A 15,256-nucleotide genomic window follows, 5' to 3' on the forward strand; every position below is an offset into this window, starting at 1 on the left:
TTGACAGTAACACATGCAATGACACTGGCAAAAAAAGCCATATCATGCAAGAGTTGGTCACCTTTCCCTTGAATAAACATAAGTGGAAGAAAAGAGACTTGTATGCATGGATAACTGTCAGTTTTCTTGAAAAGAAAGCAAAAACAAAACAAAAAACACACACTAGGCCTGCACATACATGTGCAGAAGAACAGACAACCTTGGTGGTTGGAGAGACTAGATATATATATATACACACACACACACACACATATATATATAACATTAAATAGTGGACTTAGTGATATTACTTTTAATACATTGTTTGCAACTGTTTCACTAATTCATACTTTGACCAATCTTGTGTCATGTTCATTGGCATGCTAGCAATTATTGATTTAGTTCTATACACTGTGTGAATGGTCATTTACACAGTGCATAGAAATAAATCAATAATAGCTGACATGTTAATGAACATGACACAAGATTGGTCAAAGTGTGAATTGGTTGCAAACAATGTATTAAAAGTAATATCACAAACTCCATTCTTTGATGTTTTCATTGCATACATACGTACATACATAGCAGCTTCATTTCTGGGATTTCCAGTTTTTTTTTTTTTTGTTAAACAGTGTGTGTACATTTATAAGTATATCTGTATAAACTTGCCTGTACACACTTGTGTGTACATGCATGTTTTACTGCTTTGGGTGTATTGACTCACCGTAAACAAATGTGATGGTATGTTGATTTTGTTCCATATCAATTTGTAATAATATTTATCCGGATCTTCATCGACCACCTTCACAGCATTGGGCTCAGGGTATCGTTCTGCAACAGAATAATAACTATCAGAAACTGGTAGTGCAAAATTAGCACAGAGAAACCTATTGAACTTGGTATTCTGGCAAAGTTACAGAATAGGACCCATTAGAAACAAACAATATCATCATAATAATCAATACTATTTGACAAAACTAATATTCTTTAGAAAAGTGAAAGAAATAATGCTGGTTAGTGAATCATGTCAAGTTACACATGACTTGTAGCGTGCGAGAGAGAGAGAGAGTGTGTGTACATATTGTGTACATATGTGAATGGGATACGAGTAGTTGATGTGGTGCCTGAAGAATTTCAAGTTAGTGAATTGTGGCTATTTATTAGCGGATGTAAGTTCTACAAAGTAGTATTCCATGAAATGATCAACTATCTATAATGCTTGTTACAGGGTTTAGAGTTGGGAATGAGGTAAGCAAGCACAATCAAGGTTGGAATACATCTAAAAAGTTCCAAAGAGTAGAATCTATAACAGAGCCAGTAGAAATAGTAGTGAGATGTGCTTGGCTAAGAATAGATGACTTTCAGTATGGCAAAGTGTACCTGCCAGACATGCACATCTTCCATAGTTTCAAAATATCCTTCAATGATGGTATTATAACTTTCAGTACCAATCCACCTAACTCTATGATACAAAACCAATTTTTAAAAATTATTCCTATTTAATTTAAAACCTCCCCTCATAATTTTAAAGTAGAGCCTTTGCTTATGCTATAAACACCAATTTGATAATAAATTACTTATTTTACTCTCCTCGTGCCCGATTACTTTCAAAATTAATTAAATATCATAGGCAACGTATTACATTAGGAATCTGGTCATGGAAATGTTTATCTCACAAAACGGTTCTAAACATATGATTCAAGAATCAAACTTGCAATTCTCCATCTTCACTACACAAATAGCATACAACTAAAATCACAGCATACTCTAAAATTCAGTACTTTACAATACTTGATGATTTTCAATGTGTATTACACATATTTTACATAACACAGAGTGCATTTACAGTGACCACCAAAGCTTTGAGTGCTGCATATGTCTAAGGAGGTGTGGTGTCTTGGTGTTTTCTTGTTACAAGTGGCAATTGAGATATTCGTTTTTTGGCATAAAAAGAGACAAGATCTTTATGAGTTAAATGTTTCAGCTCTTAGCAAATACTGAATCTCTACAAAGTGCAGGTAAGGTCCACAATGGAGTATCACTCCCATATCTTGAATGGTGCTGCTGCTGTACACACAAATACAAGAGGGTACTGAAAAGTTCCGGGCTTTTAGGTTATCACAAAAGGCCAGGTTGGAAGCCCAACCTTCTGAGTTCTTTTACAGGTTTTAGAAAAACTGAAGGACCACTGCAATTAGTGTGTGAATCTGAGAGGGAAATATGTTGAATAAAATCATAATTAACTGATCCTCCTGTATTTTCTTTTACCCAAAGCCAGAAACTCTTCAGTATCCCCTTGTAACTTAGATCATGTTCAGAGAAAGTCACCCAACTGATGGACATAAAATCCCTCACAGACGTGCTTCAGATTCTGGTGCACAAATGCGATGTCTTCTCTCTCTGCCTTTTCTACCACTATTGTAATGATCTCTATTTGCTCATTTGTTGGCTGATCTTATGCCACCTCCTCTCAGACACTTCTAGCCCACTCATCTTTCTTCTGCTCATCATCCATGTTATGTCCAACCACCAGGCCCTGCACTAACCACTATACCCAATCCTTTCTCCCTAGAACATCATCTTACTGGAATCTGGTCTATAACAAAACATCAAGATCATCAGTCTTGGAGAAGCTGCAAAGGTCATGAGCAGTGCCTTTTGTCTGGACTTAGCAAGTAAGGTAAAAATAAAAAAGAGAGGGCCTGAAAGGGCTAGGGTTGCTCCTTCTTCCTTATATATATATTTGTATTTGTGTAACATTCCCCGTTTTTTTCCATCCGTTTTCGTATACATTCACTGCTTTCTTCCAAGGAATCTAATGCTCTTAGCTTAGTTTTTCCTTGGGGCTGGCCAGATTGGAGCAATCTCGAGTATAACCAGCCAAAATTGCAAAGATAATCTGGAACTCGACTGAGGATAGAAAACTCCGAATGATCCGTCCTTGTTTTCTTTGTATCGTCTGACTGGATGTTTTGCATTCTTGTCCCATTTTTATATTTTCTATATATAAAAATATATAGCAGCATACGTACACTTTGGTCTCTCTCTCTCTATATATATAATACTGATGGTAAAGTATGATCATGTAGACATCATATATTTGTCATAGGTAATGGAATCAGAACTAAGAGATTGCCATAGTCATAGTTTGTAAAGGCTGGTCAATCAGTAAAGACACTTTTTAGTTTGGTGATGTGTATATGTAAAATGCATTATTTGAACAATTGAGTATACAAGGAAAATGAGATAAAGAAAACAGAACAGAAAAATAATACAACTTACCAACTTGCCATAAGACTGGTATTGAAAGACGAGACTGGCTAAGACCTATGGAAATATTGTAAGTGGCACCACGTCTGAAGTTACAGATCTCAGTTGAAAGATATTTCTTGTCTGTAGGTGGCAGTGGTGACACTGAGTTAGAGCCATTGATATAGATGATGTATACCTGTATATCAAGTAAGTGACAGTCAATAAACATATTTCTTTAACATGCAATAACAAAAAAATATTTTCATTGAAGAAAAAAATGAAAAAAAAATATAAAAGAAAAACAATGTGTTGAAAATACCTGAAGATATTTGTATTATGATTTAGTTTTACTTAAACTCAGTTTCTGGTCATCATATTTTATTGTTGATAATGTAATTTATAAGAAAGACAGATACTCCCAAAACTCTTCTTTAATTAGTCATAAATCTTAGAGTAATGACTAGTTAATGTGCACAGGTCAAAGGAGATGTTGCCTCCAGCAGTCATTTGCATTTAGAACCACTAAAACAATGTATAAAATATTCAGTTTTTACACTCTTAGTCTTTGAGCAAATTTTGGATCTCTTCTGTGGCCATTGTCACACATCTTGAAATTTTAAAATTAAGTGAAAATTTTCAAATTTGGTATATTGATGTAACTTTTCATGCTGAATCCAAATAGACATTGACTATATTCCCTGTCTAAGAGAAACTGTCTTTCCATCAGATAGTTTATAAAAAAAAAAAGTCTATAAATTTGCTACGACAGCACTACGTTAAATATTTTTACATTAGATTTAAGCTATTTCAGCAAAAAAACTAACCTGTTTAATTTTTTCTTCTGAGCATGGTGGCTGCCAGGTGATATTTATACAACTCTTATTGGTGCCTTCAGTCACATGCACTTCTTTAGGTGGTGCTCGAACATCTTGATTTTAAAAAAAAGCAACGAAACGTTTACAATTCAAGTCACGCAATCATAATGAACAGAGTTGAGAAACTGAGACATACACAACAGCCAGCCTCTAAAATGAGTTTTATTAAGAAACCTTTCAGTGACAAACTGCAGTCTTTAATAAACATTGAACTTTCTCTGTTATCATAATGGCCTTGAATCTACCAGAACTAGAGAAGTTTCAGGTGTGGAAGCAATGTCTAAAATTGAAGGGCCTTAGAGTCAATCTAGCAAAAACCAAAGTCTTAGTAAATAGGAAGGCAGACAAATCACAAATCCCTTCAGGTAGATGGCCCTGCTCGATCTGTAGAAAAGGTGTAGGTAGAAACTCCATAAGATGTACCTGGTATAAGCTATGGACATATAAGAGATGCAGCAATATCAAAGGAAGTTTAACTGAGAAGATAGTCTTTTATGTGTGTCAGATGCACAGGGGCAATAAACACTTAAGATGTACAGAAAACAGATTCCATCACATGCCAGGGGGAAAAACTAGAAGTAGTTGATAGCTTCCGTTACCTAGGTGACCAAGTCAGTTGTGGGGATGGATGCTCTGAGAGCGTAGCTACCAGAATAAGAATAGCCTGGGTAAAGTTCAGAGAGCTCCTACTTCTGCTGGTAACAAAGGGCTTCTCACTCAGAGTGAAAGGTAGACTATGATGTATCTGTGCAAACAGCCATACTACACAGCAGTCATGGGCTGTGACTGCCGAGGACATGCTAGGCTTGAAAAAAAAATGAAGCTAGTGTGCTTCACTGGATGTAAGCACCCTGAGAGAAAAGTTGGACATAAGAAGCATCAGATGTGGTGTGCAAGAAAGATGACTGCACTGGTAAGGATGAGGACAACTGTGTGAAGAAGTGTCACACTCTTGGAGGGAACATGTGGAAGAGGTAGACCAAAGAAAACATGGGCTGAGGTAGTAAAGCACGACCATCAAACGTTGGGCCTCATAGAGGCAATGACAAGCAACTGAGACCTTTGAGGATATGCTGTGCTTGAGAAGACACAGCAAGCCAAGTGGGATTGTAGCCCTGGCTGATGCCAGTGTTGCATAACTGACCCTTTATAAATACTCTTCAATCGTCGGGCAATATTCTGTGCTTGAGAAGACCTGTTGAGTCAAGTGAAATGGTAGTCGTGTCTGATGCCAGTGCTGCCTATCTGGCATGTAAAAAGCACCATTTGAACATGGCCAATGCCACATAAGCACCATTCAAGTGTGGTTGATGCCAGTGCCACCTGGTGGCACATAAAAAGCACCCACTACACTCTCAGAGTGGTTGGCATAAGGAAGGGCATTGAGCTGTAGAAACCTTGCCAAATCAGATTGGAGCCTGGTGCAGCTTCCTGGCTTGCCAGTCCTCAGTCAAACTGTCCAACCCATGCCAGCATAGAAAGCGGACGTTAAACGATGATGATGATGATGATTGTTAATCTCAACAAAATATCATAGTTGCTGTTGTTAGCTGATCTAACGCAACAGTAATGACTATTAAAGTTAATATTTTATGTGATATGATGGATATAAAACAGTATTTACCTGATGAAGTTTGGAAGAGTATTTCAGAACTGAGTTGGCTAAGAGGGATTGTCTTGGATCTTACCACTGCAACTTTTACAATATAAGCTTCACACGCCTGTAAGTTCTGTAAGACCATAAACTGGGATGTTGTGTATTCTACCCATCTTGCATCTTTTATGTGAGAATTCTCTAAATGACGAGGAATTGTGTCATAGAAAATGGCAAACCGCTGCAATCAGGTTGAAACAGAAAAGAGTTAGGAGTAGAAAATATATTTGAAATACAATTATCATCAGTTTTAATTTATTGATTCCAAGGTGATCACAAAGTTTCTTGCTAATTGTCTTTTAGATCTTACTTTCTTAATTGATGTGTATATTGATTTAAATTCAAACAAGCTGAATACAAAATGTATTATAGTGTTTCTGCCAAAGAGCAATCTAAAAATATTTGCATTTTAGGATATGTATGTACATAACATACGGAGACCAACGAAAACATGCTGGACCGATATAGATGTGTTATAGTGGCTATAATATTATCATTACAGGTTGGTGATCATTATATAGATTAAAAAGAAAACTGAAAGATAAGTGATCTTTGTGGATGTCACATTTAGCTGGAAGAGGGTAATCTATAAAAGCTACACATAAATAAATAATGACACTGATGTGATTTCTCTTTTGCTCTGATACATTTAGTTTTATACATTTAGTTTATTCCATAATGCTATATGGTGTGGAGGCGCAATGGCCCAGTGGTTAGGGCAGCGGACTCGTGGTCGGAGGATTGTGGTTTTGAATCCCAGACCAGGTGTTGTGTGTGTTTATTGAGCTAAAACACCTAAAAGCTCCACGAGGCTCCAGCAGGGAGTAGTGGCAACCCCTGTTGTACTCTTTCGCCACAACTTTCACTCTCTCTTCCTGTTTCTTGAGTAACACTGCGATGGACTGGTGTTCTGTCCAGCTGGCGGAACATATACGCCACGGAAACCGGGCCCATGAACCTGGCAAGGCTTGAAAAGGGTGACGTTTATTGTTATAATGCTATATAAGTTATCTGATGATCATTTTCAAGTGACTTCTATCTTTTATTTCTAGACGGCCCAGGTAAATGTTAATTAGCTAATATTATTTTTACCCATGACCTGTCTTTTTAACACACAGTAAAAGCAACTAACAAGGTTGATGACTGAAAGGGCATCTGGCTGAAAATTACTGTCTCAAAAAAGGAACCATGTGTATGAGTACTGTCATGGGGCCTGCAAAGCAAATTCCCGCTTTAGCAGGGAAAATGGCATTAAAATGTTTGCTGCTATATAATTCTTATCAACTAGGTTATTTCATCCGCATGATTTAGCTTCCTATATAACATATCTTCTACCTTAAGTACATTGTTGATAAAATTCATGTTTTCAGGATTGGAATGTATTATCTGTGAGATGAATGTACTCAATATACTCAAATTATTAATTCATCGCCAAAGAATCAACACATATTTTCACAGTAAGTTTCGTTATCATATAGCATTACATCAATATATCTATATCTAAAAAAATAAACAGAAAAAAACTGAAAAGATAATTTTACCTGGTGATGACCAAGGCTTGGTCCAATCCATGTGATATTGAAAGAATTATTTTTTACCAATATTGCTGCCAGAATATCGGGCATTGTAATTTCTTTACCTAATGGATGAAAAACAAAACTGAATAAATTATTCACATTCAAGAGGTTCATCATTACAAGGAAATAACAATTACAATAACCAGTATCATATCTTCAAGACACAAACACCTAGTATCCCTGATGTCTTTCTTGGTATTAAAAAGGATAATTTATTTTTCATTCTCGTGTTACAAGCAAAATTTCCATTTTGGGTACTCTGTAACATAATCTGCCACTTAATGAAAATTTTGTGCTGCTTGCTTTGGCAACTCTGTTCTACAGTTGACAAATGATACATTAGGCATACTGTGAATCATAAAATTTATTTTGCTATAATTTCATTACAAAATGATATTAAGAAGAAGAGATGTTTACTACATGTTTATGTAAATAGAGCAGAGGAAAATTATGAAGTAAAACTCTTAAGTAATTAATACCATCACTGAATTAAACATGGTTTAGAATAACATGCTACAGAAAGGATGAGTTCATTAGAACACACAATACATAAAAGTTAGCATTTATTTATTTGTAATATGAGTCTCTAATCTCAAGAATATAATAAACTTTCCAGTCAGTCATAGCTTAGGCCACTAGCGTAGCTTGGGGGCAGTAGGGGCAGCCTGTCCCAGGTGGCACTTTTGGGTCTGCTGTAGGCGATATGTGTTTTTGTGGGGTCCAAGGACAGCAAATGGAAGGGCCGCCCTGGGTAGCACACACTCTAGCTATTCTAGTGGCTTAGGTAGTTCTGTCTATGTCTCTCTTCCTCTGTCCTTTAGGTATGGATGGAGTTCTTGTGATACTCTTCTCTCTCCTAAGAGTACAAGTATTGTAAATGAAGAAATATTTTTAACTAAGATTTGAACTTGAGTTAAACAATACTTGCACTGAAGCATAAAACTAAAATTAACCTAGCCAACAACAGAGCCATTTCATGGTCACTCAATCTGTTAGTAGCCAAATCTCTTTCAACTAGTTTTTCAGAAAAGTACACATGCAGCAAAAAAAAAAAATGACAGGATGATCATTGTTTGGATACCTCTAACCAATGGTCTGGTTGACTGAGGCTAACTTGGGGTTAAACAACAACAATAACAATAATACAAATAATGATTATAAAAAATGTAAATAAAGCAAATGAGAGAACAAAAAAAATAGTTCAAGTAACAAAGATCCTGTACCTTTTGTGTGAACAGATATCTCTACAGGGGGACCAGCTGATATATCATTGTAACCCTGGACTCGGATTAAATAATTGCAGCCAGGAGCCAAGTTATTAACTGAAACAAACAGGAAAGATCATTAGAAAACATAAGAATAAACAGATAAAATTGATATCCAGCAGAGCCAAGCGCTGAATCAAAAACATTCATCAAGGGGTGACTAGAACAAGGGTTCCCAACCTTTTTTTAGATTTCATATAATAAAACAACTGATGAAGAGAAAATGAAAAATATCGTTTTAAAACATTAAATTTAAATAACAATAATAATGAAAAATAATATGTGGTTAAGAAGTTTGCATCCCAACCCAATGGTTTCAGGTTCAGCCCCACTGCATGGTACTTTGAGGAAGTATCTTCTACTATAGTTCCCAAGGTAACCAAAGCCTTGTGAGTGGATTTGGTAAACAGAAATTGAAGGGCACGTTTTATGTGTGAGTGTGTGTCTGCTGTATGTTTGTGTCTTCTGGTCTTGACAGCACATGATTGTAAATTAATGTCCTTTATTTCCAATATTCTGAGGAAATATCTTTGGTCATAGGAAAATATTACCTTGCTTAGAAACAGGTAAGGGATGACAAAAGAAAGGGCATCTAGCCATTGAAAATCTACCTAAAAAAGAAAATTCCATCCGTCCCATGCAAGCATGGAAAAACAATATTTCAATTACTTATGAACTAAAGATGAACAGATACCAGAACCAAACACAGTATTTTACACTACTCTGTTAGCAACACAGTAATTAAGAGATATATAATACAGATTGTTAAATCCAAAATGATAGAATGAAAAAGAAAATTTAGCATTTTTTCACAAAATAGGTCCACTTCACATTTTGTATTCATTTTTAAAAAAAAATCTATAACTGAAATTATAATGAAAAAAATATATATGTATAGGTGCAAGTGTGGATGTGTGGGAAGAACCATATAGTTCCAGGTTCAGTCCTACTGTGTGGCACCTTGGGCAAGTATTTTCTACTATAGCCTTGGGCTGACCAAAGCCTTGTTAGTGGATTTGGTAGACAGAAACTGAAAATAAGCCTGTCGTATATATATGTATGTATGTGTTTGTCACCCCACAAAAACACTAACCGATGTTGGTGTGTTTACATCCCTGTAACTTAGCAATTCGGCATTGTATTGAAGACTTTACTCAAACAATCAACCTCTGTACTCATGGGTTTTTTTTTTAAAGTCTGGTACATATTCTATCGGTCACTTTTCCTCAAACTGCTAAGTTATAGGGTTGTAAACAAGCCAACATCAGTTGTCAAGTGGTATGGGGTGGCAAACACAAACATAAAGACACAATGCAATGATAAATGAGAGCGAGATAAAAAAATATTTTCAAAAGACTTAAAAATAGGAGATATGTTATCCAAGATAGCTTAGTTCTAGATTTATTAAACATTAAAACATAATTTGATCAAGGTTTGAACACTTTCACCATATGTCTGCTGAATCAAGGCTAGTCTGGCACTATACCATTAACAATACAAAAAAACACCTATTTTTAGATTTCAATCTAAAGACTGATACTTCAAAATTTAAACCACTAAGTTACTTCGCTTCAGCTTAGTAGTATAAAAGGAGATGATGATGGTGGTGGTGGTAGTCATCGTCATCATCATCATCATCATCTTTTAATGTCCATTTCCCATGCTGGCATGGGTTGGTTGTTTTGACTGAAAACTGGTAAGCTGGGGAGCTTTAGCAGTATAAGAGGTATTTAAAAAAAAAATTATTATTTCACTTACTAGTTACAGTTTCCTTCTGAACATCAATGCGGTGTTCAGCATTCCATATATCAAGATATATGACTTTGTAAGCTTTTGCCTTAGGTACCCGATTCCAAGAGAGAGTAACTTGATAATTTTCAGACTTCTTTGTAAGTCCTGTAACTGGACTAATCACTCCACCTCTGTCATAGGTTACATTATTTTCACAGGCTACACCATCACCTGAACTGGTTGCAGCAAGAATCTAATACAGAAATACAAAAATGTACATGCATATAAAGAGACAGAAGAGAATGAAATGTACAGAAAAAGAGACAAGAACAAAAAGGGATGAGAGAGAGAGAGAGAGAGAGAAAAACAAAGAGAGAAGAATTATGAGAGAGAGGAAAGAAATGAGATAGAAAAAGGTAAGGAAGTAATAGACTGAAGATGATATGGAGATTGAAGAAAACAAGAAGAGTGTGAAGTGATTGATACGTGTCCCATAAGACGGTGAGAATTAGAATAAGGGATTAAAGGTTGGCGCCATCAGGTTCATTTTGGGCAAGTTAACTATACAAACAATGATGGTGGGTAGCTATTGAGGAAGTAAATTAGAATTTTCCCTTTTAATTAAAGGTACTGACTACTGGATTGGCTTCTACACAATTTCTCTTATAAACCTGTCAGGTTGTCCAAATATAAATAATACTTAAGTGTTGCTTTTTTTTCTTTTTACTGAGTCTCAAGTTGAAGGAATGATAAGTTCATAAAAATGAAGAATGAAGTCAAAATGCAAGAAAGAAGTAGAAATTAGTAAGAGATAGGGTAAAATGAAAATTAAATGAAATAATCATCATCATTTAACGTCCGTTTTCCATGCTGGCATGGGTTGGACGGTTTGACTGAAGTCTGGAGAGCCCCATCCTCTTAGGTGAGAGTGCGTAGGGTGCTTTTTGTAAATTTTGATATTCCCATTTAAACTGATGGAAGAAATAGTCTTCCAGTAGGGAGAGGGGGAGAGAAAGGGGGCAGACAAAGATAGGCGAAGTTATAGTTACAACATAATGACCAAGTTTAAACAATGAAATTAGTTACGAAATTGATATATATTTAATACTAACCCATGCCAGCATAGAACATGGATTTATACTTTGTCAGAACAGTATTAGAGATGTTGCAGCATTATATACAAGCAAAAAAAGTTTTTTTAAAGTCTTTTAAGCCCTAATGGGGTTTAAAAGACCATTGTTTTGGATCAGGTGCTAATCTATCTAAGGCAACATTTCCAGAGAAATGTTTTATGCTTATTCTCCAGGGTTAGGTGAACTAAGGCAATTTACTACCCAGATACATACATAATGGATTTGAGCACAGGTTTTTAGTTATCTATTCAATATCTTATTCAAACAGTGTTTTCACTTCTATGTTACACACATTATATTTTCTTTAAAAAGGGCGGCGAGCTGACAGAATCGTTAGTATGCCGGGTGAAATGCTTAGCGGTATTTCATCTGCCGTTATGTTCTGAGTTCAAATTCTGCCGAGGTCGACTTTGCCTTTTGTCCTTTCAGGGTCGATAAATTAAGTACCAGTTACGCACTGGGGTCGATGTAATCGACTTAATACCTTTGTCTGTCCTTGTTTGTCCTCTCTATGTTTAGCCCCTTGTGGGTAATAAAGAAATATATATTATATTTTCTTTAAAAATTCAAAGTTCTTACACTTTGCAATGTTTAAACAATATTTAATGTAGTGAAATCACAAAGAGAGAGAAGAGATGGACAAGCTCACAGCTATTAGTAATGAAGGATGAATTAAAAAAGCAGGCTTACCTTTATGATAAAAGTGTGATTCTTTATTAAGGGCTGAGAAGTCAGGGTTACTGAATAGTTTGATTGACTAGTGTCTTTGACACCAATTCTGTATTGGTTCCCAATGCTTGTGTCTTCAATGGTAACCTGCAAAAGAAAATGGCAAGATTGGAGGATAATGAAAAACTGATGCTGCAATTTTGAAGGAGTTTGCTAATGTGTGCAAAGAGTCAAGAACTTCAACATAGATATTTTATGCAAATGGATGATGAACACTGGATGTTAAATGTGCAGATATGAACCACCAAGTGAGCCTCTATGTTGTCACTCAACCTGCTAGAAATAGAGACGAAATATCTCTTACATCACACCTGATGGTTTTAAGAAAGGACATACTGAATAATGTTTTCCCAGGAACACTCATCATCATCATCATTTAACATCTGTTGTCTATGCTGGCATGAGTTGGACAGTTTCACTGGGCTGGCATGCTGCACCAGGCTCCAGTCTGATTTGGCATAGTTTTCTACAGCTGGGTGCCCTTCCTAATACCAGTCACTCTGAGAGTGTAATAGGTGCGATTATGTGCCACTTGCACCACACCAGTATCTGCTACAACCGTGATTTTGCTCGGCTTGATGGGTCTTCTTCTCAAGCATGACATAATGCCAAAGGTCTTGGTCACTGCCTCCATGAGGCCCAATACTAGAAAGAAATTTGGCCACTTTGCCCTCATGGGACTCAACACCTGAAAGGGACTCTGCCACTTTGCCTCCATGAGGCCCAATGCTCATAAGGAACTCAACCACTTTGCCTCTGTCAGGCCCAACGTTCAAAAGTATTCTTTACGTGCCACCAGCATAGGTGCACTTGGCTTGACAGGTCCTCTTAAGCACAACACATCACCAAAGGTCTGATTACTAGTCATTGCCTCTGTGAAGTTTAAAGTTCGAAGATCATGCTTCCCCACCTCGTCCCATGTCTTCCCGGGTCTACCTCTACTACAGGTTCCCTCCACAGTTATCACACCAATTTTACCCATCTCCCTCCTCCCTCTTAAAGTAGAGACAGTGGTTCTTTTCTTCAGATACAATGATAAAGTAGAAATTAATCAGTGAAATGCTTTTAACTATACACTCATGCTAATGTTATCGGTATTATTAGAGAAGAAAATTGCACCTCAATTACAAAGCAATTTCATACTCACTAGATAGTAAATAAGCTTTCCTCTTGGATAATTTGGTTTCTTCCAACTGGCAATGAGACCTCCATTTCCATCTTGGTGGACAGAACAGTGCACAGGTTTGCTAGGAACTGCAAAACATAAAGAAAAATATATTAGACATTCTAAGATAGAATCTTGTATTAATTAATTAATTTTCAGCCATAGAGTACAGGTTAAAATATATGAAGCTGATTCTATAGCTTAGTTTCAATTCCCATTTGAAATCAATTCACTTCTTATCATATAAATTCAGTTATGCTGCTTATGTCCACAAGAAAAAACCTCAATTTCCACTTTCCGTATGTCATAGGTCTTGTGCCTATGTCTAGAATATACTTTCTGCAGTCTGTGCATATATCATAGAGGTAATCTAAATGAGGATTTTAATATTAGCCCTTGGCCAACACAACAGTCTTATTAAATATTAGCTCTCTAAGTACAAGGTAGCTTAAATAAGTGATAAAGAAATATCCAAGAGGATCTATGGTATAGCTTAAGGAGTTTCATATTTCTTAACTAAAATCAAACTTTTCTTCTCTTCAGGAATAAAATATTGGGATCAAGTTAATTATATTTGACTAACAATGCCCCAAAATGCAGCAAAAATTCCTTGTGCACAGGAGAAAAAGTTAATAATATATTAGTATCATGTTCAATTAATATCAACAAATCATAGATTCCAGGCTTAAAAAAGAACACTTATGGTAATGTAGTTCTTGACATAATAAAACAATAACAACAAGAGCAGCAGCAACAATAATATCAACCAAAAGAGAGAGAGCCTTTATGAGGTTGCTCAACTTGCTGGAAATGGTGGTTGGGTCTCCCCCAAATTACATCTGACCATATTAAAAAGAAAATAAGGGATACTTTAGATAATGAAGTATTGGATATAATATGTATGAAAAAAAGATGAGATGGGCTTAGCTGGAAAGCCTTTCATCATAGTTCTCCTCAATCAGGTCTAATTTGAAGCTAAACAACTACTACAACAACAACATTGAAGAATGCTTACAGCCATCATTTGTCTTCACTGAAACAAAATGCACAGGGCTGTAGATACGGCTACCGGTGGCATTGGCGACCTTCACAGATACAAACAAATAGTAGATGGTTGCTGGTTTTAGGTTGGTAAAATTGTAGTTGGTTTTCTTGGTGATGCTGCGGTTCAGCCATGTATTTGATGGCACATCTCTGCAGAAAGATACAATCATAGATGTAATTATACAACAAATATAACATTATGCTCATATTTACTCGCAAACACACACAAATTCCCAGCCATGCATTCATCTTATACATCTAGAGTTGAAGGCACATAAGCAAGTGATTAGGACGTTGGGTTCATTATAAGAAGACCGTGGATTTGATTCTTGTAAGGGGCAGCATATTGTGTCCTTGAGCAAGACACTGCATTTTGCATTACTCTAATCTACTCAGCTGAAATGAGTGCCAGTTGAGTACTAGTGCAGCTCTCTTTCCCTTCTGGTTGTCACATCCAGGATGTCATGCTGGGTCAAGAATGGAAGTAGTGAGTGGGTGCCTATGTCTGCTTGTGACTACAGAGACGCCAAAAACAATTAGTGAAATCATGGTATATAAAACCAATTCATACTTGCTAGATGTGTGTGTGTGTGTGAATGGACTGGTAGGTGTGTGGGTACATGATTTGTGCTGACAAAGGTAGAGCAGATATTATCAAATATTATTCTGTTGCACACTTTTTAAAAATCTTTTATAGGCTTCAATTTGTAGGCATTTCTACTGTTAATTATGCCAATCTGCAGCCCTTGTAATCTATTAGGACTGACTATTTTATCTGTGCATCCATTGCTCATATTGAATACATGGTACTCATCATCATCATTTAACATTTGTTTTCCATTCATCATCATT

General features: G+C 36.2%; 1 protein-coding gene across 3 annotated transcripts in view; it reads right to left on the reverse strand.

Annotated features, from left to right (window-relative positions):
• The window catches only part of LOC115212089 (sortilin-related receptor), a 120,914-nt gene that overhangs the window by 4,912 nt on the left and 100,746 nt on the right, over positions 1–15,256 (reverse strand). For all 3 annotated transcript variants that reach the window (XM_029780920.2, XM_036503360.1, XM_029780919.2), the window contains 10 exons: positions 14,376–14,554; positions 13,343–13,449; positions 12,157–12,282; positions 10,361–10,586; positions 8,561–8,659; positions 7,302–7,399; positions 5,731–5,941; positions 4,056–4,159; positions 3,262–3,427; positions 704–810 (listed from right to left, as the gene is read on the reverse strand). In XM_029780920.2, the coding sequence (XP_029636780.1) occupies positions 704–810; positions 3,262–3,427; positions 4,056–4,159; positions 5,731–5,941; positions 7,302–7,399; positions 8,561–8,659; positions 10,361–10,586; positions 12,157–12,282; positions 13,343–13,449; positions 14,376–14,554 (1,423 nt within the window). The remainder of the gene's footprint in view (positions 1–703; positions 811–3,261; positions 3,428–4,055; positions 4,160–5,730; positions 5,942–7,301; positions 7,400–8,560; positions 8,660–10,360; positions 10,587–12,156; positions 12,283–13,342; positions 13,450–14,375; positions 14,555–15,256) is intronic.

This window comes from Octopus sinensis, linkage group LG5 (assembly GCF_006345805.1).
Source record: "Octopus sinensis linkage group LG5, ASM634580v1, whole genome shotgun sequence".
NCBI lineage: Eukaryota > Metazoa > Mollusca > Cephalopoda > Octopoda > Octopodidae > Octopus > Octopus sinensis.